This window comes from Vidua macroura, chromosome 9, assembly GCF_024509145.1.
Source record: "Vidua macroura isolate BioBank_ID:100142 chromosome 9, ASM2450914v1, whole genome shotgun sequence".
Classification (NCBI taxonomy): Eukaryota; Metazoa; Chordata; class Aves; order Passeriformes; family Viduidae; genus Vidua; species Vidua macroura.
Genome location: NC_071579.1, coordinates 27,973,269 through 28,000,477, shown reverse-complemented (window position 1 = coordinate 28,000,477; position 27,209 = coordinate 27,973,269). Strand labels below are relative to the sequence as shown.

General features: G+C 42.2%; 3 protein-coding genes across 7 annotated transcripts; 2 read left to right on the top strand and 1 right to left on the bottom strand.

Moving 5' to 3' along the window:
• Positions 1 to 422: 422 nt before the first annotated feature.
• On the bottom strand, positions 423 to 4,654 carry DIO1 (iodothyronine deiodinase 1). Its single transcript, XM_053984775.1, has 4 exons — positions 4,167 to 4,654; positions 2,535 to 2,678; positions 1,284 to 1,483; positions 423 to 823 (listed from the first exon to the last, which is right to left on the bottom strand). Exons 1-4 carry the CDS (start codon positions 4,495 to 4,497, stop codon positions 758 to 760), a joined length of 741 nt encoding a protein of 246 aa, XP_053840750.1. The 5' UTR covers positions 4,498 to 4,654; the 3' UTR covers positions 423 to 757.
• A 38-nt stretch (positions 4,655 to 4,692) lies between these two features.
• On the top strand, positions 4,693 to 12,335 carry YIPF1 (Yip1 domain family member 1). 4 transcript variants are annotated; one of them, XM_053984772.1, is made up of 10 exons: positions 4,693 to 4,711; positions 5,941 to 6,014; positions 6,708 to 6,871; positions 7,479 to 7,559; positions 7,666 to 7,753; positions 7,879 to 7,995; positions 9,047 to 9,213; positions 9,747 to 9,929; positions 10,786 to 10,880; positions 11,849 to 12,335. In XM_053984772.1, exons 2-9 carry the CDS (start codon positions 5,984 to 5,986, stop codon positions 10,873 to 10,875), a joined length of 921 nt encoding a protein of 306 aa, XP_053840747.1. In that variant the 5' UTR covers positions 4,693 to 4,711; positions 5,941 to 5,983; the 3' UTR covers positions 10,876 to 10,880; positions 11,849 to 12,335. The 4 variants fall into 4 exon arrangements, with proteins under 4 accessions (XP_053840747.1, XP_053840748.1, XP_053840745.1 ...); XM_053984773.1 differs by lacking the exon at positions 4,693 to 4,711 and adding an exon at positions 5,709 to 5,811 and having other exon boundaries at positions 6,738 to 6,871; XM_053984770.1 differs by lacking the exon at positions 4,693 to 4,711 and adding an exon at positions 5,709 to 5,811.
• A 253-nt stretch (positions 12,336 to 12,588) lies between these two features.
• On the top strand, positions 12,589 to 27,008 carry NDC1 (NDC1 transmembrane nucleoporin). 2 transcript variants are annotated; one of them, XM_053985348.1, is made up of 18 exons: positions 12,589 to 12,652; positions 12,947 to 13,067; positions 13,995 to 14,096; positions 14,281 to 14,455; positions 14,927 to 15,065; positions 16,512 to 16,620; positions 17,460 to 17,511; positions 18,021 to 18,153; positions 19,132 to 19,224; positions 20,459 to 20,540; positions 21,379 to 21,534; positions 22,596 to 22,850; positions 22,976 to 23,094; positions 23,325 to 23,375; positions 23,833 to 23,896; positions 24,748 to 24,848; positions 25,767 to 25,927; positions 26,756 to 27,008. In XM_053985348.1, the coding sequence occupies exons 1-18, from the start codon at positions 12,608 to 12,610 to the stop codon at positions 26,817 to 26,819; spliced, it is 2,022 nt and encodes a 673-aa protein (XP_053841323.1). In that variant the 5' UTR covers positions 12,589 to 12,607; the 3' UTR covers positions 26,820 to 27,008. The 2 variants fall into 2 exon arrangements, with proteins under 2 accessions (XP_053841323.1, XP_053841324.1); XM_053985349.1 differs by lacking the exon at positions 13,995 to 14,096.
• Positions 27,009 to 27,209: the final 201 nt, after the last annotated feature.

The following is a 27,209-nucleotide window of genomic DNA, read 5'->3' as shown; positions in this document are numbered from 1 at the left end:
TGTCAAACAAGTCTTTCAAAAGTCCTTAAGTTGCTAGCTTTCTGATCAGCTCAAACCCAGAGATTATTAGAATGAATATAAATGTCTGCTAATGCTTAGAAATAACCTGGAGGAGAGAGGCAGGGCAGGAATGGAAATCATCAGAAGCCAAATGAAGTGTTTTGATAGACTTTTAATAATTGTACATCAATCCCTTGTTTCTATAAATATTCTCTAGAATCAGGTCACAGCCGGCAGTGCTTTAGGCTGGGACCATCATAACAAATATTCATGGAAACAGATGTTGATAGGGATTGTCTTGCTCAGAAGCCTCCTGAAGTCAGTGAAAGGGAACATTTTATATATGCAAGTGCAATGTGTATAGTAATGTGAAATCAGTTGCTCTGCATGCTAGCGGACTCTTGCAAATGCCACCACCCTGAAGTTTATCCTGCAGGATATTACAAATGTAAATGTTGGTATCCAGAGCTCAATGGGCTCAGCTCCCACATTACTGCATATGGTATAAGAGTAGTAATTTACTACAGAACAGAAGTTGGTGTTGTAGGGATGAACTGAAAGCTTCTGGACAAACATAATGAACCAGATGCTCCTTGCATCTAAAACAATGCATATACATTGCATATACAACATTCTTCTTCTTGTCTCTATGGCTAATTTTTAAATTCTATTTTTGTTCCTTAGACTTAGGTCTGTCATAAATTATTTTTAAACTTCTCTGTCCAAATAGTTTTTGCTTCAAAGTCCTCTTCTTTTTCTATTTCAGTTTTTCCAGGATGGCACGTATTTCCTGGGGGTGGTAGTTCCAAGGCCCCACTCCTCCCTGCAAAGGCAATAAAATGACACAGTGATGCTCAAGCAGAAATCCTTCAGAGCACAGGAGCTGCACCAGAACTGTGGGCAGGTGTGCCTTGGGCTCCCTTTCCACTGGAGCCATCCCTGGGGGATGGTTACACCCTGCTGTGTCACTGGGACAGAGCCAATCTCTGGATCCTGGAGGTGGGAAGTGTTCCTGGATTTCACAGCTTAGATGTACCTTGGGTTACTAGTGAGCCAAAAGATAAATATTTAAGCAAGACTGAGGTGTACATCAAATATGTACATTATAAAGGCCCAGACTGGTTTTGCTGCATTTTCATTTCTCTCCACATTTACAATGCATTGTGAAATGTTTAGCTCTCAAACAGAATGAAATACTGACTGTTAAATGTACAGCAGTCTCAAGTTACCTTGAAATTTAAAAATCTCTATATACTGTGCTCATTGCTACTGATATTTTTTACCTTGTAGATGACCTTCCCTCCTTGAAGCATGTAGAGTCGCTCTGGCAGCGCAGCATATTTTGAACTGCTCAGGTTTTCCATAGTGTCTAAAACCACTGGACATAGAGGGTTATTTTTCTGAAGAAATTGTGCTGCAATTTTTCGATCTTCAAGGCTTCTGTGATTTTTAATAACAACATTGTTTTTAAAAGCCCATCCATCTAAAACAAATGAGGAAGGGATATAGCAGTGAAGGTTTTGAATAGGTGCAAGGGTGGGTATGTACTGTGTGTCGTATCCCAAAACTAGGTTAAAACAATCTTGCAGTTTATTCTTTACATCAAAACTTGCCATGAAGTGAAAGCCCCCCTCAAATTATGGCAGCATTAGAGCTTTCCAATAAGTGGTCCCAAGATCTGTTGGTTTGTTTTTTTTTTTCCCTCATCAAACTGTATTTTCCTCTTGCCCTGGATTCAGAAATATTTGATAGATTTTAGCTGAAATTTTCCCACATAGATCTACCCTAGAAAGACACCAGGTGGGGAACATGTATTGGGTAAGGTTTGTCAGTGTTGTTCATTTTGCTTGATTGTACTCATTAAGCCTATAAACCAAAATTACAGGTCTGTGAGAAGCGAAATGTGAGCCAGGACACACCTTTGTTTTTCAGATCTATGCAAACAAACACTTGCACACAACTCCTCCCAATAAAGTAGAAACTAGTAAAAGGGTTTGATGACTGACTTAGTCATTAACAGATTCTCAGTTGTTGAAAATGACATATTGCTACAAAACGATAAATGTTAGGTTTTAGAAAAACATTTAATCCTGGGATAAAACCAGTGCCAATGTGTTACTTAGAATCCAGTGTAGATAAACAAGTGTGGTTTGTTTGCTTGCTTGCTAAATTTTTCAAATTGGAGTCTGCATCCTGTTCTTGGAAAATATTAAAACCAATTTTTTTTTCTGTTAACACATAACATATTGTACACTTTTGTTCTATGTCTTTTCTTCCTCTTTCCAAAAGGAGCTGTACTAACATTGAGAAGCAATTGTTAAAAGCTACAACTGTGTCCTTGACACGAGTAACTCAGTGTAAAGTCAGAAGTGTAAGTAGAATCTTAGGAGAATTAGGGACACAAACTGGTGCCTAGATGTGGTGTTGCCACTTGATTTGAAGATTTCTGTCCTGTTTGCAGCCCCCTCCTTTGCTAGCACACTTTTTCCCCCTAAAGGAAGTGACACATTTGAAACTGTGGTGTTTTACTGTACCTACTGCGTGAGCTTCCTCAATGTAGATGATAAGGAAATCTGCTATTGAGCTGAAATCTTTGATGAGCTTGTTGAACTCATCAAATTTTAGCATAAATGAAGGTCAGGTACAACTTCCAAAGTTCAGGATTAAAGGTCGGTTATCTAGGAGGGAAAAAAAAAAAAAAAAGTTTTATGGTTAAGTGAAGGGAGGAAGGACAGAATTAAATACACTGAACTGAGCCTCTGGTGCAGGGATTCCTGGACAACACTACATATGAAGTGACTTCATAAACTTCTCCTAGGTCAGTAAAATCAGCACCAGAACCTCTGCATCTCTGCAAAGCAGGCATAAAAGTCTTTTTCCTAGCCTGGCTCTATCTGTGCTGCATCCAGCAAGGAGTTTACCTGAGGGAACCCTGCCCAGTACAAGCAGTCACACAGCTTCTCTTTTCCTCATCACAAGAGCAAATTTGCAAGTTACCAACATATTTGGGATAGGGTACTGATCCAAAATGGGCATCTCAGCCTCCTTGAGATCCTTAGTATGAAGCAACTTTAAAAATCCTAAAGACGGCCTTCTGCAAGGTTATCCAGGGACAATGGTTCAGGGGTGGGCGTTGAGGACAGAGTCCCAGTGCCTTTTCATGTCCAGATTTTTTCAGATGTGTCAGTTCAAGCTGAGCCGAGGGGAAACTGTAGGCTTTTCAGTCATACATCACAGGCTTTCATGCTTTCAATGTATTTCTGCAATTTCCTGTCTAAACAGAACTCTGGTTATATATTATTATGAAACTAACCTTACACTGGCAAAAGTATCTGCAGTTGCTTACAAATTAACACACTACCGTGTTTGTGTTGGCATGTGTTTGCAAAGCCTTGATTTAAGAGAGCTTGCAGGATTTTTAAACACCTCTTTTAGTCTGGTTAAATTTGTCCAAGACCTTTCTGGCATGGCTTAACTTAAAAGCTGCTGCTAACATCCTAAAGAATTAAATAACAGTGGTACCTTCCTGTAGATACTGTATATCTCTTCTCCAATTTGCAGCCCATTTTCTACATAAATATCTATATATAATTAGGGAAGCAGAGTGAGAGAAAGATGTAATCCCTCCCGTGGGGATGGAGGCTGCAGCTTAATGATTAATTCCACGTTCTGCTGAGATCTCAGTGGGAGGCAGTGGACAAAGTACAAAGCAGCTACTTCTGCTTTATTCCCAGACACTTTAGATCTGGAAAAACCCACTGTGTGCTTTCTAGGCTTTAGGCTAGCTAAGGGGGCTGGTGTGGAATTTTCTGTATGGACAGGGAACGACAGCCAACACTCAGGAATCATTGCACACATTTCAGTTCTGGGCCTTCTCTCCCTAAAACAAATTATTACCTTGGCTTTCAGCAAAAAGTGTTTCTAGGCAGAGCCAGCTCCTGCAAAAGCTCTGTGGTGTGAAGGGATAGCATAGACAGGGTGATAAATGCAGGTTACTTTTGACAAGCAAGAAGCAGCTGGAGTAAACGTGCTGCATCTTCTCCAGCAGTGAGTGCTGGTGGTCTGCACATGATGCACTCCGGTGCCAGCTGCCTGTCCCTGCTCCCTCAGCAGCATCTCCTCGTTTACGCTCTCAGCAAACCCAGCCCAGCTACTCAATTACTGACCTTTCATGAAATCCAGGAGGTGACGAACTTCCCCGCCGAGGGTCACCACAGGCGTGTTGGGAGCAGGGTGTCCCTCGTAGGCTTCATCCTCCAGCCTCTTCCACTTCACCTTCAGCACAAATTGCAAATACTTGAAGCTGAAGAAAGTCGGGCCCCAGTTTTCGTAGCTGAACTTTGGATTCCGGTTCATTCTGCTCTTTTCTCCCATCTTTAGGATGTATCTTTTCATGGCATTGGGGAACAGTATCATCAGTGTTTTGCCCACAACAACAGACAGAGTAACCTGCAGAAGGATCAGGATTTTCTGTAGCACTACCCTGATGCCCGACATCACGGTGGAGAGGTCTGGCCACTCGCGATGGGAGCACAATGCGAGGCAGGGGCAAAGGTAGAGGGTGAGGGGGAGGGAAAATGTTCACGTGTTTGATTGAGTTTCTGCCTTGCCTTGCACGCTGTCCTCTCCCTGCACTTCAGCCCCTGCGTGAGCAAGGATCCTGTCAGCTGTGCTCCTGCCAGCTGCACCAGAGGCATCAAGTGCAGCCAGGGTGAGTGTGTGGTGCTCACTGCAGGCCTCTGAGGCTTATCCACCCACAAATGTGGTCTGTGCTTTACGAATGAGGGGAGCTGGATCAGGGTGTTCTCCCTGAATCCCAGAGCAAAGACTAAGGTGCTGATGCTTGAGGCCTTGAGTGATGCAGATGCTGTACAAACAGTGCCCTGTTCTTTCTGCTCTGGGGCTCTGCTGCACTCCAGCGTTTGGCATTTTGGGACTGAAGGATTAAAAAAATAATATATATATAAAAAGTATATATATACTGCAGTATATGCAATAGCCAGCTGGTCTCCAGCACAGGAAGTACATGGATCTGTTGGAGCCAGGCCTCAAGGGGCCACCAAGATCAGAGGGATGCTGTGAGAAAGGGCTGGGAGAATTGGGATTGGTCAGCCTTTGTGGAGAAGGCTTTGTGGTGACCTAACTGGGGCCTTCCAGCACCTGAAGGGAGACAAGACAGATGGAGAGAGGCAACTGACAAGGGCCAGCAGTGATGGGACAAGGGGGAACGGCTGCAAACCAACAGAGGGCAGGTTTATTAGAGTAGGTATGAAGAAGAAATTCTCTCCTGTGAGGCCCTGGCACAGGGTGCCCAGAGAAGCTGTGGCTGCCCCTGGATCCCTGGATGTGTCCAAGGCCAGGCTGGACGCGGCTGGTACCAGCCCGTTCTGGCGGGAGGTGTCCCTGCCATGGCAAGGAGCTGAAACGAGATGAGCTTTAATGTCCCTTCCAAGCCCAACCGTTCTGTGTTTCTCTGATAAAACTCTCAGTTACCAAAACCTGTTTGTAACAGGTGTATAAGCGCACGATCATCCACAGCCCCGGTACATTCGCAGACAGCAGCCGCCACCACACCCGACCCGCCGCGCTCGGGCTGCCGCGGGCCCTTTAAGGGGGCGGGCGGGCGCGCACGCGGAAGCGCCGCGCGGGCTCTGATTGGTCGGTGCCAGGCGCGTCGCTGGCGGGGCTGTTGCTCCCCGAGGGGCGGGGGCAGAGGGGCCCGGCGGCGCCGCTGATTGGCCGCGGCCGCGCGGCGGTCGCGGCGCCTTTAAGGGAGCGGAGCGGCGGCTGCGGGGCCGTGGCGGTGCCGAGGTGCGGGGCTGCCCCTGCCCGGGGCCCGGGCGGGCTGCGGGGGCGCGGGGGGCGCGGCCGCGGGGCACAGCAGCGCTGGCACAGGGCGGGGACCGCACCCGTCCCAGCGCTGCCCCTGTCCTCTTGCAGGAGGGTCGAGCCCCGGGGAGCTGATCCTCGTCCAGGCGGATGAATGGCGACGGCGGACGACCTCAAATTCCAAGGTAAAGGCGGTGTCGCAGGTGCGGACGCGGGGCCGGGCCCCAGCTGGGGGAGCCCTCAGGCGCTGGAGGCTCTGGGTGCGTTTCTGGGCGTTCGCGGAGTAAAAACGTCCTGGGAGTTTTGTTTGTGGGGTCAGGATGGAGTCAGGTATCCTGAATTTTCTGAGATGGAATTGTGCTGCTGGCGAGATAAAAAATGTAACCGGTGTTGACGGAAATCGTGGGCTGAAATCCTTTGTGGTACCCAAGTGACAGCTGGAAAGGGGCAGAGCGCTCTGTGACCTGCAAAAGGCCCCGGTTTCAGACTTCCTTACTTCTTCATTAAAAACTTCACGTCAGTTTTTGGAGACTTTTAAAAAAGTACCCACTTCTGTAGCGAGGCAGCTTTCCCTTCCCCTTGCAGAGACCTGCTGGCCCCCGGGTCGGGGCTGTTGGCAGGGCAACAGCCTGAAGGCAGGCTCCAGTGGTGCCGGTGTAACATCCTGCAGATGGATTGGCAGGAAAAGCAGACTCACACTTTATTGACTGACTAAATGTTCAGCTTGATCTGTGTCAGTCTTCAGGAAACAGATCATACCCAACATGCCTAAGCTAGTGGTTATTCTGTCTCAGGGTCTTTATGTGTTTATTTGAGTCATGAGAACAAAAATTTTAGCGTCTTGATCATCTCCTGTCTTGTAATGTACTTATTTGCAGAATTTGACGATGCAGCTAATTTGCTTGCAGCAAATCCTGATGCCACCACCATAAGCATTGATGAACCAGTCGAAATCCCCAAGAATCAGCACAGCCACCTGCAGGAGACAGGGAGGGAAGAGGATGATGAGTTACTGGGCACTGATGACTCTGATAAAACAGAGGTAATGCTCTCACCCCTATGGTGGAGGCCTGTGAGAAAGATGGAGAGGGACTTCTTACAAGAGCGTGTAGAGAACAGGACAAGGGGGAGCGGATATTCAGACTAAAAGAGAAGAGGTTTAGATTGGATATTAGGAAGAAATTCTCTCCTGTGAGGGTGGTGAGGTGCTGGCACAGGTTGCCCAGAGAAGCTGTGGGCCAGGCTGGAGCTTGGAGCAACCTGGGATAGTGGAAAGTGTCCTTGCCCATGGCAGGGGGGTGGAATGAGATGATCTTTAAGGTCACTTCAATCACAGGCCATTCTGTGGTTCTGACAGCAGAAGGACCTTGTCATGTTGATGTGTGTTCCATATGATGTGGCAGCAGGTAGTAGCAGGCTGCTCTTTACAACATCAGGCTGTGGTTCTGCCTACAGGGAGAAAAGCGACTGGCTTCCAACAGCTGTTGGAGGGGAAGAGGGAAACCATCACATAATCCATAGGAAGCACTACCCTCTTAAATTTGTTTTCAGTTTGGATACCAAAATCATGTGACTACTGTGTAAATAAGCTAGTAATGCATAAATTGTGTGCTTGTAACACTTTCCATGTTGCTTTTCCCCCCATCCAGCTGCTTGCAGGACAGAAGAAAAGTGCCCCTTTCTGGACTTTTGAGTACTACCAGACCTTCTTCGATGTGGACACGTACCAGGTTAATACTCTGCTCCAGAGGAGAACTGTTGTCTGAATTATGCCTTATCCATTAAGGTTTTTTTCCTTCTTGCATTGTCAGTCAGACAGATCCTTATGTTTCACAGGTCCTGGACAGAATCAAAGGGTCAGTGTTCCCAGTCCCTGGGAAGAACTTTGTAAGGCTCTATATCCGCAGCAATCCTGACCTTTATGGTAGGTGTGAGGTGGGAGAAGTTATTTTCTGTGCTAAGTATTTTGAGTCTGTATTACCTTTTACTTGCTGGCCTGAGAAAGCAAAAGAGCAGAGGAGGTGCTATTGATTTTTGTTTCCTTTTAAGGTCCATTTTGGATATGTGCTACACTCGTGTTCACCATTGCTGTTAGTGGCAATCTCTCAAATTTTTTCATCCATCTGGGCAAACCAACGTACCACTACGTGCCTGAGTTCAGAAAAGGTTTGTAAGTAGTCATTTGTGGGGCTTTTTTTGGATGTTTGGTGGTTGTTTTTTTTTTTTTTTTTTTTTTTTTTTTTTTTTTTTGTTGTTTTTTTTTGTCTTTTTTTTTAATGTGCAAATGAGATAATATAAAACCAGGTCATGGCTTTGATTTACAACAAGTCTTTTGATTGATTGATCACGGTCTTTAAATTTTTAGACCTGTGAAACCAGCCCTTAAAATGGGCTGTGACTGGCAGAACCATTTCTTCAGAGCATAAGCTAGTTTCAGGGTTTTAGAAGAGCAAGCAGGAGTAATTAGTTATTTTCTAGCCTTAGTGTGTGTCTCCTTGTACAGAGAGTGAAAGCCCAGTGCTGGCCACTGTGGTACTTAGGTGGGGCTTTCCTGGATCTGTTGCCTCCCAGAGCCTGCAGGCCTCAGGCAGAAATTTACCAGATCAGATTATCACTGATATCACCTACCAAGGGCTGGAAGTTGTTACCTTCTGGCAAATTAAAAAATAAGCAGAAGATGCTCAACGGATTTGTTCCACAAAGAACTAGAGTGAGGAGCCAGTTTGTCTACATCTGTCTTTGTATTATGAGGGAGGCTGCTGTCCCTGCAGAGGAACACAGCTTCTCCTTTTTTCCAAAATCCTTAGTGTACTGGGAAGAATGTTGCCACTTGGGAATGCAGTCACTTGAATAATTTTAGATTTGACACTAGCTATTAGTAGGTGCATTTCTATTTTTAACTAAGTTTTTCCTGCCTCTGTGGCTTTTCCTTTCCAACTGAAACTGACAGCATTTTGTACCCAGATGTAATAAAGCAATTGAAGTTGCCTAGAGATTTTTTTCAGAAGTCTTTACTTTTAAACTAACTTGAAGTCCTGGCAGGGTACTGGGTGTAAACTAGATACAAATGCAAAGTTCTCAGTTTATTAATAATTCAAACTTCATCTTTTGGAAGTATCTTCCCAGGTAGCTTTCTAGTTTTCATGCTGAATGCTCCTACACCTTTGATTCTGGCAGGATCCAAAGTAGAACATTAAACCCTTTGTTGTGTTTCCAGTGTCCATAGCAGCTACAACGATTTATGCATACGCTTGGCTTGTTCCCCTTGCTCTCTGGGGATTCCTGATGTGGAGGAACAGTAAAGTCATGAACATTGTCTCCTACTCATTCCTGGAGATAGTGTGTGTATATGGCTACTCCCTCTTCATTTACATTCCCACAGCGGTACGTATGGCTAAAGAGTGCCCCTCTCACAAGTCCTGCTTGAGAAGGTTTGCTGTTTCTCATAATATTGTTGATATTTGTTGAAATTTTAGAGACTGGGGGGAATCTTTTGCTCTTTTTCTTGAAGCTTTTCTAGTGTCAAGGTGTCTTGTGGGTGCTGGAAAAGCCCAGGACACATCATTTCCCCAGAGGCAGCAAAACCAAGCAAGGTGCTGCTGGTGAGCCTGGCAGGCAGCCCGAGGCAGCCTCAGCAATCAGGATGTTTGTGTCCCCAGGGAACACATAGCTGTGCAGGACTGCAGTGCTGATGGCTCCAAGGACAAGTTTCCCTGGCTGGGGACAGGCCTTGGAGGGAGTGGTGTAACTTGGGATTCACTCTTGTGTCTGGGAGTAAAGCTCATCACTGCTCTTGCTCTTTCCTCCAATAAGAGACGTGTCAGATTAAGGCGTGAGTTCCTTTGTGCGCCAATGGAAGTGATGACGGTGTCACAGAACACGCAGCCTCTTTGCAAGCCTTTTCCTGCCTTTTCCAGATCTTGTGGATCATCCCACAGAAGGTGGTGCGCTGGGTGCTGGTGGTGTTCTCGCTGTGTGTCTCGGGCTCCGTGCTGGTGATGACCTTCTGGCCCGCGGTCCGTGACGACAACCGCAGGATCGCAGTGGCCACCGTGGCCACCATCCTGCTGCTGCACGCCCTGCTGGCTGTTGGATGTTTGGTGGGACACTGCCATTCCTTTTCCCTAATCTCTTATTTCCTAGGACACGTGGCATGTTATGGGACAGGGAAGGAAGGATTGGCTGGTCACTGGAAAACATCCAATGTAAAAATTGCAGTTACTTTAAACACAGCAAAAATTGATGCCAGTGTGATCCTGACAGTGCTGGTAATAAATTCAATTATGGGGTCATAGAATATCTCCAAGGTGGAGGGTACCCATCAGGATCATCGAGTCCAACTTCATGGTCTTGACTTTACCTGGAATTCATCATAGTATCAGCAAAGTATCAATCTTTATAGTATCCAGTTGCACTTTGTGCCAATGAGTACTGTGATTAGTCCTTCAGGAGGATTAAATGTTCAATATAAAGCATGTGCTTAGGAGTTTTAGCACATTTTTTCACACACAGTAAGTGTTAGAAAACAGAAGACCCTGAGGCCACTGAAATACACAATGAACACTTAAATTATTTGTTTCCTTATTATAGTGGGTAGAAGGGTGTCAGCCAGGCCTCAGTTTCCACAGCTTCCAGAGGAGATGGATCTGGTTCCCCACAGCTCAGTGTGCAGGGAGGTGACAGCAAAACACAGCTCTCCCTGGATCTGCAATCCAGCCCTTTCCAGTACAGGTCTTGTTCAAAGACCTTGGCTGCTAACAGTTAAAATTTAAAGTACAGTTCAGAGCACCATTTTAACTGACCGTTTCTAATCTGATAAAAACAGAAAAAGATTCAAATCTGCCATTTCAGTGCTGTGTTTGTACCTGTGTTTGATGGATGTGGAAAGAAAGAGCTAGGATGAGACAGCACTGCATGTTTCTCTCTATATAATTTTTTTTTTCTCTGATAATGTAGGCATACTTTTTTGATGCCCCTGAACTGGATATTCCTGCACCTATTATCCCCGCTCACAATGGAACAACAGTAATAACAAAGAGTCACTAAATAAGGTGAGAACCCTGTCTAAACTTCCTTTTTCTGCAGTCATCACAGACATCTTGAAACTTCCCCATCACTGTGGTTGAATGGCAGAATGAATAGTCTGGGTTTAACAGACTAATTTTGCTAAATGGGGGGTCTATATATAAGTAACATTTATTAACTTTGTTTCAGTTGTAAGTTTTAAGTACAGATGTAAAAACTGAAAAGACTCTGAGGAACAGATATGTTATTTTCTTTAAGGTTTGCTCTTGGCAAAGAAACTCACATTTAAATAAATAATATAATCAGTCCCAGAGGCCATTCCTTTACAGAAACCCCAAAGCATTTATTTAAATTATTTTTGCACAAGTGAAACTTAAGCAATAAACTTACACTCTCATTTTTCTTTCCTTTTAATACAAAAAGCAGATTGGGTTTTTCCCCCTTGATGTTTGAGACAGTGTTCCAGAGCAGCAGCCCTGTGTGGGGACTTCTGTGTAGGCTCTGGGCAGGGCTGACTCAGAGCCTGAGCCATCCATCCCTCTGGACTGCATTCCATCTGTGGGATAGCTTGAACATTTGCTTCCTGGCATCCAGGACTGCTGCCAGCAGCAGATGACATTTGAATTCTGTTGGATAATTCTGTGGAGGAGGTCCAGGAACAGGCTAATAGACATGGAAAGGCCACGCCACGCCAAGTACACCAGCCACAAGTGTGTTTGTGAAAATCAGGGCATTTACTGAATAGAAGCTATATTAGATTTAAAATAAATAATATAAAAAATAGCCAAATGTGCCTAGTGAAAGGCACATAAAAAATTGCACAATCTAATCATGCAAATCAATTTGATCCTGCAAAATCAGTTTTTTCATTCCAGATGCCTAATAAGAATCAATATGACAGTAATGGATTTTAGTGTTGAGACTGAAATATGTGCCCTGTTGTGTCGTCTGGTGAGGAGCTGAAATATTCACTGGAGTTATTTGTTTCTTTCAGGTGACAGCACCAGTTTCTCCATCTAGACAGTAGTTTTATTTTAGATTATTTTTTCACTGAAGACCTTGGAAACGTCAAGGACAAGGACGTGTTTTGCAGCAGGACAGACAGTGATGTCCCATGGACATATGGACATCTCCATGCTTACTGGACACTGGCTTGTTCCAGGAGGAGAGTGAACCATTGATCCCAGTCTAGATCAGAAAGGGGTTGTTTTTGTTTTCCTTGGGATTATTTTGTTTTTGCTTTTTGGGGGGATTTGTTTTGTTTTTCTTTAATTCTATGCTCGCCACACTGTTTGCCTCTGAATAAAGTCCTCTGAAGGCGATGTGAGATGTAGGTTCAGTGCACAAAGCATCTTAACGCTCTGAAGCTGTGGGGAGGGTTTGGTCCAAGGCATGGTGTTGTGACAGCACTGGACCCCCTTGAGGTGGGCCCGTGCCGCCAGCGAGGCTTTCAAAGTGTAAATAAACGGACGTAATGTGGACTAACGTGACAATTTCTTTCCTCGCCGCCCCGGGCTGCGTTCTGCCCCCCTCAGACACGGAGGAGACCCCAGGCCCCCTCAGGCCGCCATGGCCGCGCGGGGAACGCCGGGACTTGTAGTTTCCGCAGCGAGTGGCGTCACTCGCGCGCTCCCGGGGAGCGGGCGTGCGCGCCCTCCCATTGGCTGCCGCCTGGGCGCGCGGCGGAAGTGTCGCGGGGCCGGCACGTGGGGCCGTTGGGCGGCGGCTTTGAACGGGCGGCCGGGCCGCGGCCATGGAGGCGGCGGCGGCGGGCGGGCAGCGGGCGCTGCTCCGGCAGGTCGGTCCTCGGGCTGCGCCCCCCACAGCCTGCGCTCCCTGGCGGCGCATTCTCCCCTCCCGGTTCTATCCCGCTGTCTCCCCGCAGGCGCTGGGCTGGCGGATGGTGTCGGTCCCCGGCCTCCTCACTCTGTCTCCCCTCAGGTTCTGGGGCGCTGAGCCCCGGTCCCCTCACCCTGCGCGCCCCTCAGGCGCTGGGCTGGCGGGTCCCGGTCTTCGCTCCCGGTCCCCTCCATTGTCAGCGTGCAGGCACAGGGTTGGCGGGTCCCGGTCCCCTGACGCTGTGTCCCCGCAGGTTCTGGGCTGGCGAGTGGCCGCCGCCGTGACCTGGTCCGTGCTGCTGCTGCCCTTCTGCACTGCGGCCTTCATCGTGCTCAGCGGCCTCGACCCGTTCCACCCGGTGCGCTGGATCTCGAGTAGGTGCCCGGCCGCGCTTTCCTGGTTTTGCTCTCCCGTGTTTGTGTTTCTGGGTTTTTTTTCTGCACTCTGTTGTTTTGGGTTCAGTACGAGATAGCGGGAGCTGACGGTGGCATCGTGTTACACTCGATGTATTTCGAATAGCCTTTGGCCTTTGAAATGTTTCTGTGCTACAGCTGCAGCAGCCACAGTCCAGCCTAGCTAGGAATGAGTGTTGCAAGTTCATGTGAGTCTATCCCTCACAGAATTTAAAAGAAACAGGTTAAGTGCTTTAGTTGTCTGTTCTGAGTCCTTGGCCACACTTTCCCTTCCACCCTGTGCAGCTGCTGTTTCCATAAACAGCTTCAGTTTTCTCTCTGGTGCACTGAATCCTAAGAGAAATTCCTGAAGCAGCCACTCTGCATGGTGAGAATAACTTCCCCTGAGTACCGCAGTGAAAATTGAGAGATGTTTAGCTGGAAGCTCCATGCCTGTGATCATTGAGCTGCTCCAGGCAGACTGAATTGACTTCCTTCCTTCCTCCCTTGAAAATAGAAAAGCCCAAAAGAACCACTCTGTAAGAAATTTCTTCCCTTTTTGGTGTGACATTTAAGAAAAGCTGCAGCTTTTCTTAAATGAAGGGAAATGTGGTATTTGTGCCACAGTTTAATGTTTTGGGGTTTTTTTAAACAAACTTCTAAGTGTTCACTTATAAGAAAACCAGCTATAGGGGTGTAAAATAGTTTCTATGAAGTTTAAATTTGCTTTTGTGCAGAAATTTTGTGTAGCTGGGCAGACATTCTGTGGGATTACAAAGTCCATTGACCATTACTCCCTTTAAGCATTCCGTGGAATATTTTCCATTGCATAAGTGCTCTTTTCTGTTACTTACTGTGTTGCTGCTGTGTTACTGCAATTTTCCAAACAATACTCTTTTTATTTTTTAGATTCTTTCAATGATTTGTATACTTCTTATGTCATCTTTTGTATCTTCCTGATGTCTTTGGTGATAATAGTAATAAGCATCTTCAACGTTGAATTTTATGCAGGTGGGTTGTGTACATTGTTGAACTGTCTTTGATACCTAAATTAAATAGAATTATCATTTATAATTTAGTGCCTGATCCTGACTGTGAGAAATTCTTTAGTGACAATGGTGGTTTTTTTTCTCTTTTTTATTTTAATGATTTTATTAGTAAGACGTGAAAATTATTTCCCTGCTTCTATTTACAGTTGTGCCATCGATACCATGCTCTCGATTAGCACTGATAGGAAAAATTATTCACCCTCAGCAAGTGATCCATTCCTTTGTTCATGCTATCATGGGAATGCTGGTTGCTTGGTGTGCTACAGTCATGACAAAAGGGAGGTTCCAGTTTCTTGCTGTGTCCTGCACACCTTCAGAAAGGTAATTGTGTGTGTGTGTGTCAAAGATAAACAAAGAACTTTTATTGTAAAATGTCTTTACTGATTGTTTCTTTCAAAAAGAATCCCAAGAATTTGGGTATTCTCAAAGCCCACCAATTATACGTTGATTTGTTTTATTAAAGGACAAAAAATGCCCCCCTTTGTAAATGTTACAATGCACAGAGAACTGGACCAGAAAAACTACATTTCCAGGATTCTTAATGGATTCTTCATTCTTGATGACAAGTTGATTGTCACTTGAACTAAGTCCTGGTTTTGTAGTTAATGGCATGTGTTTCATGAATAAATTACAAAAACAGGTGGTGGTATTCCTACTTTAGCAAAAAACTTGCTGAGATATCATCAGATGTACTGATCAGGAAAGTAAAATCAGACTTCTGATTTGAGTTTCCTAAGGCTTGAACAGCTTTTTGTTTTGAACTCAGAATTGATTCTAAGTTTTCTATTTTAGCCTAGAAGATGCTGTTCCTCAAATGTGCCTAAATGAGTATCACCTCTTCTTTCTACTTTCTGGAGCTTTTTTGGGATACAGCTACAGCCTTTTCTTTCTTATTAACAACATGAATTATTTGCCATTTCCAATCATACAGGTAAGAGGTTTAAGCATCTTTGTAGAAAGACATGTATAAGTGAAACAGTGCTCAAAAAAGCTTGGATAATTTATGAGTATGGCAGCAGGAGCTGCCTGTGTGCAGCTGCTGTCACTGACAGATGAAGTGTACTCCCAGCTTTAAATGCCAGCAGTGTTCATCCTACTCCTTCCTGCTCAGCTCCTTTTACATAAACACAGAAACTGGGATGCTGTGACTCTTCACATTTAGACTACAGCCCTCTGATGCCTGTTAAAAGCTGGCTGAGGTGGCAGGTGAACTACAGGAAAAAGACAATGTGCACAAACTAGGTATCAACTTCAGGAACTGACAACAAGGGTCGCCTAAAAGCTGAAAATCTTGACAATTAAAAAAAAAAACCAAACAACCGACTTCAAGTCTAAATAGCACATTAAATCTTGCTTAGAGCTCAACATCCAAAGCCTTTTTGTGTGTGTAGCACTCTGGAAACTGAAATTCCATTAATTCCTCTGGAGGAGTCCTGCAGAAATCTGTACCAGTGTGAAGCATCACCTTAAAAATACTTCTGTAACTGCAGCCTCACAGCAGCCATGAACTTTGCCTGATTCCCAGACTGATACAGTCCAACCAATTTGGCAAGAGATGTCTTTAACCAAGGTTGGTTGTATTAGTGGAGAACATGTGTGCTGCATTTTGCTGACCATTCAGTTCATCAGCAAACCAAGCAGCATTTTGGCAATGCTGTAGTTAGAATATTTTTTTTAAATCTATTTCAATATTGTTGATCCTCTTTTTTTGTTGTTGTTGTTGTTTCTTTGTTTTTGGTTTGTTTGTTTGTTTATGGTTTTGGTTTTGGTTTTTTCCCTTTTTTCTTTTTTTTTTCCCTAATGCAAGCTAGTAAAATAAAAATTAAATCACTTTGGTTGCATTTGCATAGTTTCATTTTCATGCTTTCATTTGCCATCTGGGTTACTTCAGTCATTTGGAAACATATATAGTTTATTTATTTGGAGGAAAGCATCAGTGTTATGTTGTTTTTGGCTGCTTGGAGGATTACTTGCTCTGGAACTCAGGCTTGTCTAAATTTTTTCTATATTTTAATTGAACATTTAGAATGTAAATGAAATATAGTAGATTAAATATGCCCTTTTCTTTATTTTGCATCAGCCAGGGTTATTTTGGTTTGTTCCCTTGTGTATTGAGTCAGTCTACCCCATTCTTCATTTTCACTGCTACGAGCAGGAAACAGGAGAAGAACTAGAAATTATTGTAAAATGTTAGGGAAGATTGGGACCATAATTAATAAATGTAACACCTGGAATTACCTTGAATTAAGTTTTTAATTTATCTAAACTTCAGGCTTTCAAGTACCTTGTCCTTTTTTTGTTGTATTGTTTTTATTAACTGTTTCATTGATTAGTTCTGAATGTGGAATACTAAACTATTTATTTTGTTTGGTTTTAGCAATACAAGTATTTACGTTTCAGAAGATCTTTGCCTCTCCTGATAAAACACAGCTGTGTGGAATCACTACATTTTGTTAAAAACTTCTGTGTCACATACTACTTTTTAGGTAAGGGTTCCTGGAATTCCCTGTATTTTTATTTGCAATTCCTGTGTTTGAAAACTTTGATCCATCAGGCTTTGGATGCTCCTTCCATTGCCTGGTAGTGGAGATGTGTCCCAGAGCTGAACCTGGCACTCCAGCAGTGGGCAGGACTTCACTGTGTGTAATGTTGCTGTACCATCCCATTTTTTTAGGCAAAGATCAGCACTTTGGCTTTACTCTCAAGTGCTCTCTATATTATTTGCAGGGAGCTTGGGAAACAAAGGCAGGATGGCTCCCTCCCATATTAAAATGGAGTTTGGTCTGTAATAAAAAAAAAAATCTGTGCTGATGAAGATGATTGCACTGGACTTGATAAAAATCAGGAATTGTTTGTTAGAGCTGTAATTATCCTCCTAAATGATGTCAAAATAGGCAAGAATTATTATTCCTTTATTTACATCAAAGGATAAATTAGAAGTATGGTGGTTCTATATCAGATTCCATTAAGTCTTTTAAAGCACTTTGCTGCTGCCTGGGCTGTAGAGAAAATTAGTATTAAATTACTATTAACCCTCTTTTGTTAGTGAGGAAACACAATTAACTCACTGCTGAGAAGCAGCAATAAAAGAGGAGGTGTACATCTCTCAGTGTATAGCTGCTAGCCTGAACCCTTTGTTCATTCTTTTTTGTGTTTTTTGAAACAAAGTAACCCCAAAGGCAGATTGTTTCCTTGCCCATGTGAGTTACAAGACCAGTCTCTTCTTGTCTCTGCATGAATTCTATTCTTGTCTTCTTTTTTTTTGGCCTACTGTGTGTGTTTTGTAGTGTTGTATTTGTTTCAGAGTTTCTTTTTGAACCCCTAGGTTATATCCCAAAGGTATGGATATGTACCACGATGGGTCTTCGTACAGACAGGTAGGTGTAGGACATTGTGCTGGAAACTTGGAATATTGTTGAGAGGTTCCTTTGCTGAGGAAGTGCAGCTTGGCAGCAGGACTCAGTTTTTGCCTCCCCACAAGGAATGTGGGGAGCTCTGTCCATTTCTGAAATGAATCCTAAAGGAACCAGCATCCCCTTGTAGGAACCATCTTGTCATTAAGATAGTAGTTAGGAAATCACCTTTTATTTTCTTTTCTCTAAAGAAAAGTCTCTAAAGTATTAGAAAAGGTAAACACTCCAGATTGCATCTATGAGTTTTATCTGATTTTCTATGGTGTTTTTTTTTTAGTGGGAGGGGGGAGGGAGAACATTCTTATTTTTTTTATGACTGCTGTTTGTTTGAAAATAGGGAAGCTGGAGTCTTAATACCTTAATTGGCTAAAACGGTTGTCATTATTAATTCATTTTTATTTTCCTTAATTTCATTAATTTTTCTTAATGAGAATACTAAAATACTTATATCCTCTTGGTTTTTTTATCTGCAGTAAATTACATCCTCTTGACACTCTGAGTGGCTTACTGGATCTGTCCTTGTTTTACCATACCTGGCTGAGTGGTGTGTTCCTTCTGATGACCTGGTACATTGCTTGGCTGCTCTTCAAAATCTATGCCACAGAGGTCAGTACTTGTGACAGTGCTCCAGTTGCATCATCAGTGTGGCACAGATAATTCTTTCATTTCAAAAGCAGTTCTACTAGGAAATAACTCATTGTGAGTTCTTGAATTTGCACTACAGATAGTAACTGATAACTAAATAGTCAAGAGAGGGCTGGCATTAATTGACTTTCCTTTTCTTCTCATAGCAAGACCTGTGCTCCTTACAAAATTCATGTTTTGTTACTGCAACCTCCTCCTCTTACTCCTCAGCTTCTGTTTCCAGATATTTCCTTAGAGAGGAAAAAATTGTTCATCTAACTTGATTTTTATTTTTTGTTAATTAAAACACTATGAGACTCTTGATAAAAGAGAAAAAAAGTGAGGTTTAAATCCTGGCTCAATGTATTGGTGCAAAGTACTCATGGAATGAAATGGCAAATACAGTGCTGTTGGGGTGTTTAATTAGCTTTAATTAGAAAGGTGTAGTTGTTGTGACTTCATTGAGAAAAGATCAACAATGAGTCAAGCATGACAACAGCTCTGAGGTGTGAGCAACCTGTCTCAAAGGATAATAACAAGCACCAGTGAACACCTTGTCAACATCTCTAATTACTGTATTGCTTATAAAACTGTGGAAGACAAAAGAAATCATCCATCTGTGAAAGTAGGAAATGACTTTGCCCTTTTGGCTGATGAAAAAAGATTTGTTTATCCACACAGTTTTGTTTTTTCTTAATAATCCAAAAAACTTCCAAAGTTGCTTTTAAATATTTGCATTTGTTAACTGAAAAGTCAGCAAAGAAATTGTGAGATTAGCCCACATGAGCACATTTATTTGAAGATAAAGATATCTGGATTTTCTAAGATTTCTCAATTTTAAATGAAAGGAGTAAACTCTTTTTGTTTCTATGTTAGAAATTCCGGGCCAGTTTACTGGTCTTTCATGAGATTTTCTTGTGCCTTCCTCTGTATAACATAAGTTTTGATGTTTGTATTTAGAGTCATCATTTTCCCATTCAACCAACATTTGCTCAGGAGACAGACCAGTGCCTGCCTAAAATCTTAAACAGCAATCCTCCCCTCCTCATAAAGGTAATTGAACTCCTACCTCTTCCCTGACAGGTGTGTGCTGAAAAGGTCTTTTTCAGAGCATCCAGTCACATCTTCCTGTTCACTGAGGTGTTAGTTCCTTGAAAAGCTGCCTCAGAGCACTCACAGGCTGTTGTATTTAATAATGAAAATTAGTTTAGTAGTGACATCTGCTGGTGCTCACCACGCTGTTGCTGTTAGCTGAAGATTCATTTAGTTGCAGGTAAGATCTGTGTGGAACAGAAATGTCATGGTGTGTACTGATGCAAAACCAGCAGCTTAGTGGCATTCAGGGTTTTGTAACTCAACTTTGAGTCTTGTCACATAAGCAGGTGTTTTCTCAAACCTTTGTACTCTAAACATCTTGTCCCTGCAACATATATTTGAGCTCTTAACATGTGTGTTCTCTCTTGAAATTAAAAATATATCCATACTTAGGTTGGAAGTTGGGTTTCTTTTTTTATAAAAGGCAATAGTAAAAAGTTACTTAAACCTGTGAGTAAAGAAGAGGAATTTTGGTCTATGGTAAACATTAATAGGACTTACTGATTATAACACTTAGAAATTGGAGACCTCATTTAAGAGGTATTATGTAAATAAAGATAAGAATGTTCTCTTGCACATGCAAATTCTGCCTTTACTGATTTTACAGATTTCTGATAAGGCTGGAGATATAATATGATGCAATACATTTTTAAGCTTTCCTGCATTATCTGAGGATAGATGGGGAAGAGTTGAGTACAAACAGTTAAAGGAACAGGATATCTAATACATGATCTCAGATGTCTTTAAAATGTCCAGTTTTTAATAGGGTTTTGAATATTGTGAGAAATCTGGTTATTTTTAGTTTGGCACATTAATTGCTTAATCACGAGAAAAAGCAGAGGTAGGTTGGTTCCATAAGGCACTGACCCTCAAACTGTAGTTGAGTTCTGGTTTGCAAAAATAGTTCTTTTCTTAGACTTTTTAATATTTTTCTGCCTGAGCTATTAGAATCAAACAAGTGTTCATCTTGAACTCCTGAGAATTGACATATCACTAAAGCTCTTCATAGCTCTGCAGCCCCATCCAGGGTGGTTTTGGGGATTTGCCTCCATTCTCTTTGTGTTACATGACTGGTTTTAGCCAGTGTGAACTCATTCTTTGGTAGGGATTGATTTTTGTATGGATAACTACATATTTTTTAAGCAAATACATTGGATTTTGCATGCACTAAAACATTTTCCTTTCTTTGCAGTTTTTAGCCTTACAAGACTTGATGTTACTTTCCCAGTATTCTCCTGTTAGACGACAGGAAGTCTTTAGCCTTAGTCAGCCAGGTAATTATAAAAATTATTTTGTGTTGATTCCTTTTTTTTAAAATCATTAGTCAAACACTCTTAGAAATTATGTAATGTTGTAAGGTATGCTGCATAAGCCAGGAGCCTCTTCCCTGTGGTGCCTTTTCCAAAAGACTGCTTAATTATCTCTATTCATATTGTTTCACCTGCTAAACTCAACCAGTTGTGGTGTCTGTTTGATTTAAATGACAGCCAGGAGGAAACACAGGTTTAGGATTTTGAAAGCATGGTCCACTTCACCCCACCAGTCTGACAGTCCAGACTGGGTAACCTAACAGATGTGTATGGAAGCTGAATGTTGAGGTGTGAGTGAGGGGAAATCAGGTACAAATAACTGAGTCACCACTGCAGCTGTGAGAGCAAACACTGGCTGCAACTTCAGTTAGTGCACAGTCCTTTTGCTGTACTCAGATGTGGCAGAGGAGGTCAATTAAAACTGCTTAGAAGCCTTCAGGAACTTTTTGTAGCACCTTATCAGGAATTCTAGTGTTTGTACTGCTTCAAAACTGTGTTGACATCACCACTGGTATTTGTTCATTTTAGCTGTTCAGTGATTTCAGATCTGATGGGCAGAACTGCCTGTGTTGCCTGCTTGTTTAGCAGGTTTCACTGAAGTCTTTTTAGAGTTATCCATTGAATCTGTCCATGTTTTCATCTTCTCTCAGTACAAACAAGCTGTCACAGTGGAAATGCCCTGTGGCGTTTTAGAAGCTGAGTGGCGCTGTGACAGTGAAGCTCCAGAGAGCACGTGGGCACTGTCAGAGAGATCCAGGGAGCAGCAGCTGGGTTAAACCCTGCTCTTTGTGTGCTCTGCCAGGTGGGCACCCACACAACTGGACTGCCATATCCCGGGAGTGTTTGAGTCTCCTCAGTGACCTGACTCAGAGGCTGATTGCACAGCAGGAAGCAGCAGCAGCAAATGGGAGAGCAAAGCCACCAGTGGGAGAGCTGAAAGTACCTCCACAGACTCCAGGTATGTGAGGAAGTGCTCATAAAGGTTTGTAAACCATGAAGGTAGCAATAGATACCTTAGTCTCAATTAAGTTTTATGAGGAAAATGGGGGATATCTGCAAAGAAATACAGACAAAAAAGATCCTCCCCTAATTAATCCTAAGTGTTTTGTTGAAGTAATCCCAAAATAGCTAGAAAACTTGCAATTATCATGTTTACTCAGTTTGTTTACTTGCATGATTTTATGTTCAATACGGTATTTTTTCCATACTTGCATGAATAAAAAAAGTCTGATTATCACAGTTTCAGTAAATGGTTCAACACAGCACAGGGAGAATTTAAGTCTTGCCAAGAGATGCTCTAATTTGCATAACTGCTCTTATGATTAGTTTAAGATGGTAAAATTAGGTTCTGTTTATGTTTGTGTGATTCACTAATATCACTGTAGAGTGAAGAAAGCCCAGTCTGACTCCTGAGCTGTGAGCAGCCTCCAGGCATTTTGAGTGTTTTACATGCCAGACTTGGGCATCATTCCTGGCAGCACGGCTGTGTTAGCACAAGGCTGCCAGGTAATGGAATCCCTTAGCAGGCAGTGCCCTGGAAACAGCAGGCACTGTTGGTATGTCACAGCTGAATTTCTTCTCGTGCTGCTGATCCTTGGATTTGGAGACAGACATGCCTTTTCTTACATGCCAATCAGAATGACTTTTCATTCTTCTGTGGACAGCCCTTTTTACTAGTACTTAATGCTAAGAGCCCACTTTATGTACATATATAGCAGGGTGCTGTAATGTTGGCTAGCAGGAGTAAAAGAAATAAATCCACAAGATTTATTTAAATTTATTTTTATATTTATATTTTATATTTATTTTCTCATCACCTGCTGTTTTTAAGGTGATGAACTTTGAAAACACTTCATGCTTATGTTGATGTGTACTTCTTTGCAAGAGCAGAGTGCTAACCATGTCCTTTCATAATAGCTCTGACACAGAAGTTGTTGAAATTGCAGTCAGATAACAAACCCATCTCCTGTGTCATTGTGCCAGCCTGTTGTCTTCATGCAGTGTGTTCTTTGTCACTAGGAGCTGTTGGGATAGAAGACATGTCGTTCCAGTCACAGAGGTCCAACATTGTTCTCAGAGCCTCCATGTCTCCACTGGTTAAGCCATCCCTGATGCCTGTGAAGACATCTCCTGGCTCTGATGTTGGTTCACCTTTCAGCTCTCCTGCTTTAAGTCACAAGATGGGAGTTGTGGATGTAAAGTCTCCTTGGCATGGAACAGTCCAAAGTCCCCATGTCATGAGAAGGGGACCAAAGCTGTGGACGTCGGTTTCAGGTAGGGATTCTTCCACAGCCCTTGAGCCTCACAGCTGTAAGTGTAGTAGCCTTGTCAGTGGAGAGTGTTGTGAGGATTAAAGTGACAGCAGTTTTTCTGGAGATACTATATTTCTTTTCTTGCAGATCAGCAAATGAATGGTTCCCACCATGAATCCTCCCCAGTGCCCTCTGCTGCAAGAACTGGCAGCGAGGCAGTGCAGCCAAGATTTATTTACACATGGCTTCAGAACAAGCAAGAACAGGTGGAGTAAAATTGCAGTGCATAGGGGGTGCAGCTTAGGTGATACCTCTCTGGAAGAATTTTCCCCTTTATGGAATGAATACTTCCTTCTCTACTTCGCTTATATACCACAAATCCTCCCCTCAGCTCCCAGTGTCCTTATGCTGTGTGAAGGTGGTAGGGTTGAGAAGGGCCAACTGTGTGTGCCTTAAATAAATGCAGATGATATATTTAATCTTTGTTTCTTTTCAGATAAAAAACTTCTTGTCCAAACGGGCATTGATAATGTATTTCTTCAGCAAGGTAAGGGTGGTCCTGTGTTTAAGACACAGGTAATGTTTTTAAAACCTTTATTTTCATCTAAAGCTTTCCATAAGTACAGCTTCTTGCTTGCTGTGGGTTTCACAGCAGGATTGTCCCATACTGACAGAAAGTAAGAATAACAATGCTTTTTTAAACTCATCTGGTTAGAAACTGCATTTTACTTAAGACATTCTTAGCCCTTTAAAACTAGCTAGTGTGTATCCTTTTTTTTCCTTTTTTTTTCCCCTCCACAATTACAGCTGTAGCATTGTGGGCAGCTCCTGTTCAAAAAGAATTTTACTTCTTTAGATCAGATTTTCTGGCTATTTCCCAAGATCTGTTGGCCTTGCAGGTCTGTTCTGAAAGCTGGAAGTTTGGCAATATTATTTATAAATAATGTTGTTGCAATAATATAAATAATGTTGTTGCACACACAACACTTTGGTTTCTTTCTCAGCACCCAGAAGCTTCCATCCAGGCTGTCTTCTGTGATGCCCAAATGCACATCTGGGCTTTGGAAGGTAAGTGATTTCCAGGTGATCCACTCTGTTGGTTCATGGAAAACTCTCTGGGCTCTGTGCTTTATAAATGTAACAATAAAAAACTTTGAAATGCTTTTGACAAAAACACAACTGCATTTCAGACACCAACATGACTAATGTCTAATTCACTTGTTAGTTTTGAGATCCCATGTGAGATCTCTTACTTTATGTTCTGTACAGATTCTTAAAGTTGATTTCTGGAGCTTCTCTCTCATGTGAACCCATGTATCACTTTTACATTTTTTCTAGTGACAGGTTGATGATGCCTTTTTACAACTGCTTTTCTGACTAAAGGCTCTGGGTCTTTCTCTGTTTATCAGAGAGCTGAGGGAAGCACTCAGATAATAACTTAGCAAATAAACAAAAGATGGTTTGCAGAGAATTAGAAGAACAATGACAGTGTGAAACTACATTTTGGATTTTTATTGTTTCTTTCAAAATCACGAGTAAATAGTGGTATTGATAGAATCTTCTATTACATTTGACTGTGCAAAGTTGATCAGTTTCCTTGCTGATGTGTTTTATGGGCAGATGTGCCATGCTGTGTCAGATTGAAGGTGATGGCTTGGGATGTATAGAGTCTGGAGATGGGAATCACACATAATTTTTATATAATCTCTCTTGCTTTACCAACCTCAAGCTATTGTACACCTGTCAAACCAGTGAGTGGTTCAGTCCTTGAGCCACAGCTGAGGTGACTTTCAGCTGGCAGCAGCAAGTTCTGAGGAATTCCAACATGCTAGTGGAATCTTAGGCAACACCATGATCTTTGATACTGAATTCTCACCTTTTGAAGCATTAGTTACAACAAATTTCTTTTTGTTTTAAAGGTCTGTCTCACTTGGTAGCAGCCTCCTTCACTGAAGACCAGTTTGGAGTTGTCCAAACTACACTGCCAGCTATCCTGAACACATTACTGACTCTTCAGGAGGTAAAACTGTTAACTTTTCCTTGCTACAAGGCAAGTTTAGGAGAGGAGTCATCTTGTTGATTTTAGATAATAACCTTGCTGACTAGTCATAACATTGAAGTTGCTGCCACTAAAACAGCTCTTCTGTAGCTAACCTAACCAAAACAGCTGGTTGCCACTATGTATACTATGAAACAGCTGAATAAAAACCCTGTTAGTTTTTTAAAATGTGGAAGGAGAAAATATGGAATGTTTAATTTTAAAGAAATGCTGCTGTGTGCTCAGTTGAAGAGTTTATTTCAGGGATACAGCAATTCTAATGCAATATCTTTTGCAGAGCTAGAACTTAATCTTTATTTGGTTGTACACAATTCCTGGTTCAACATGGAGCACTTGGAGACATTGCAAATCTCAAGAGATAAAATCTGTGTCTCTGCTAATAGTAAGACACTATTCTCAAATTACTGATGCTTGTGTAATGTGTCTTTTAAAAAATCCAGATTTATTTCCAAGGCTATCCATGTCCTATTAACATAACCATTTTACACTGCCCTAATGGAGGTTCTTGGAAAGAATTTAGAGGTTATTAAAGTTCTTCAGTGTAAGTCATCCATTCCAAGAACAGGCACCAGGGGAGAAAAAAGCCAATGCCCTTGTTTGTGAAAGAAACAAGTCATAATACAGGACAGAATTGTGTTTCTTCTGCAGCATGTGATGTTCTTAGCTTAAAACTCAGTAATAGAGAATCTTATTCACAGAACTTGGTTCTGTGTTCCTGTTGATGGCTGGGAAATGCTCAGTCTCCAAAACATTTTTGTGTGTTTTGGTGTAATTTCTGAACTTGCACTTTGTTTTTGCTTTATTTAACACAAACATGTCATTAGTTACTTATTAAATAATTGAACAGATGACAGGAATCTGTTTGTTTTTCTCAATCAGGTCGTAGACAGACATTTCAAACTGCCACATGTTTCTAGCAAACCTCCCCGGATTTCAGGGAGTCTGGTGGACACATCCTACAAAACACTACGATTTGCACTTAGAGCATCTCTGAAAACAGCCCTGTACCGGATAACTACTGTCTTTGGAGAGCACTTGAAGTAAGAACTTCCTCATGATTGCTTCCTTGTTAAATTTAGTTTAAATTATGTTATTGTAGGACCTGTGAAAAGCAAAGTTTATGGAAAAAAAAAATCCCTTCTGGTCATTATTATAACGTGGTATTTTAGTATTTTTCGATTTGTGGAACCTTAAAAAGTTCCTGTGTAGATATATGGTTCTCCCTTCGAAATTTATTATTCATGGATTTCTGGGCAATTTTTCTTAGTGACTTTTCATGAACTCCTTAGAAGCAGTTCGTGAATACCACTTATTTAATAAATCTGAGCTGCTGAAAAGAAAATAAATCAAATAGAGGCAATTGTTCTGCAGAGAGAAAATCCTATGAAGGGTCCAAATAATGAAATTCCATTGCTGCCTGCTTGTCCAACAGCTCTTCCTCAGCCACTCTCCCAACAGGCAAACTTCCATACGTGGCTTTAGAATATGTGGGATTGAAACTTCCTGTAGTATCTGCCCATCTCTCCCTCTGGGGATGAAATATTCCTCAGTTTCGAAGTGCTGAATATATGGGAGAGATCATTTTAGGAGATTCTTTCTTACCTAAATCATCCTTGCACGTTAATCAGTTGCTGTTTAGAGGTAAGGAAATGGGCAAGGTTTCCTGGAATAGGTATTTTTTAGAAGCTGTTGGGAATAAGAATTGACAGTTTCAGGGGTTAATATGCTTCTTTGTCTTGGAACATTGATGGTTTTTCATAAAATTTAGCTTCAGTGTAATTGATTTCAATGTACACTCAATTTTGGCATGAGACTTTATTTTTGTGCTGTATTATTTTTAATGTAAAATATTCTGCATTTGTTTCTAGTGCTGTACAAGTGTCTACAGAACATAAGAAAAGACTTCAGCAATTCCTGGAGTACAAAGAATAAATTTGGATGCAGCTACGGTTGGTTTTTTCAAGACTCTTGCTAAGAAGAAAGTGGGACTAATGAGGCTTTGTACCTTGGCTTTTTGGAAAAGCATATGGAAGTATAAGTTGCAGAACAAAACTTCTAGAACTGTAGAAGAGTTCCTATGGGTTTGGATCATTTTTTGTATAATAAAACTTGTAAAATTCATCTTGCCTTCTTTTAATATCACTTACAAATGAGAAAGTGACAGTTCTTCTTTCTAGGTAAGACTATGACATTTAAGATTGCCAGAGTTATTTTGACACTCAGATCTTTCATTATTTTTCACACTGTGTTCTTTCCCTACTCTCTTCTGTTAAGGGGCTGAGGAGAGACTCACGTAGATACTTAGTGCTTAAGTGCTTCATA

Excerpts from the sequence above, each read along its gene's own strand:
- YIPF1 (XM_053984772.1), top strand. The coding sequence starts at position 5,984 with ATGGCGACGGCGGACGACCTCAAATTCCAAG. Across the intron at positions 6,872-7,478 it reads ATGACTCTGATAAAACAGAG|CTGCTTGCAGGACAGAAGAA; the intron begins GTAATGCTCTCA and ends CCCCCCATCCAG. Across the intron at positions 7,996-9,046 it reads CGTGCCTGAGTTCAGAAAAG|TGTCCATAGCAGCTACAACG; the intron begins GTTTGTAAGTAG and ends TTGTGTTTCCAG.
- NDC1 (XM_053985348.1), top strand. The coding sequence starts at position 12,608 with ATGGAGGCGGCGGCGGCGGGCGGGCAGCGGGCGCTGCTCCGGCAG. Across the intron at positions 16,621-17,459 it reads TGTCACATACTACTTTTTAG|GTTATATCCCAAAGGTATGG; the intron begins GTAAGGGTTCCT and ends TTGAACCCCTAG. Across the intron at positions 22,851-22,975 it reads GCTGTGGACGTCGGTTTCAG|ATCAGCAAATGAATGGTTCC; the intron begins GTAGGGATTCTT and ends CTTTTCTTGCAG.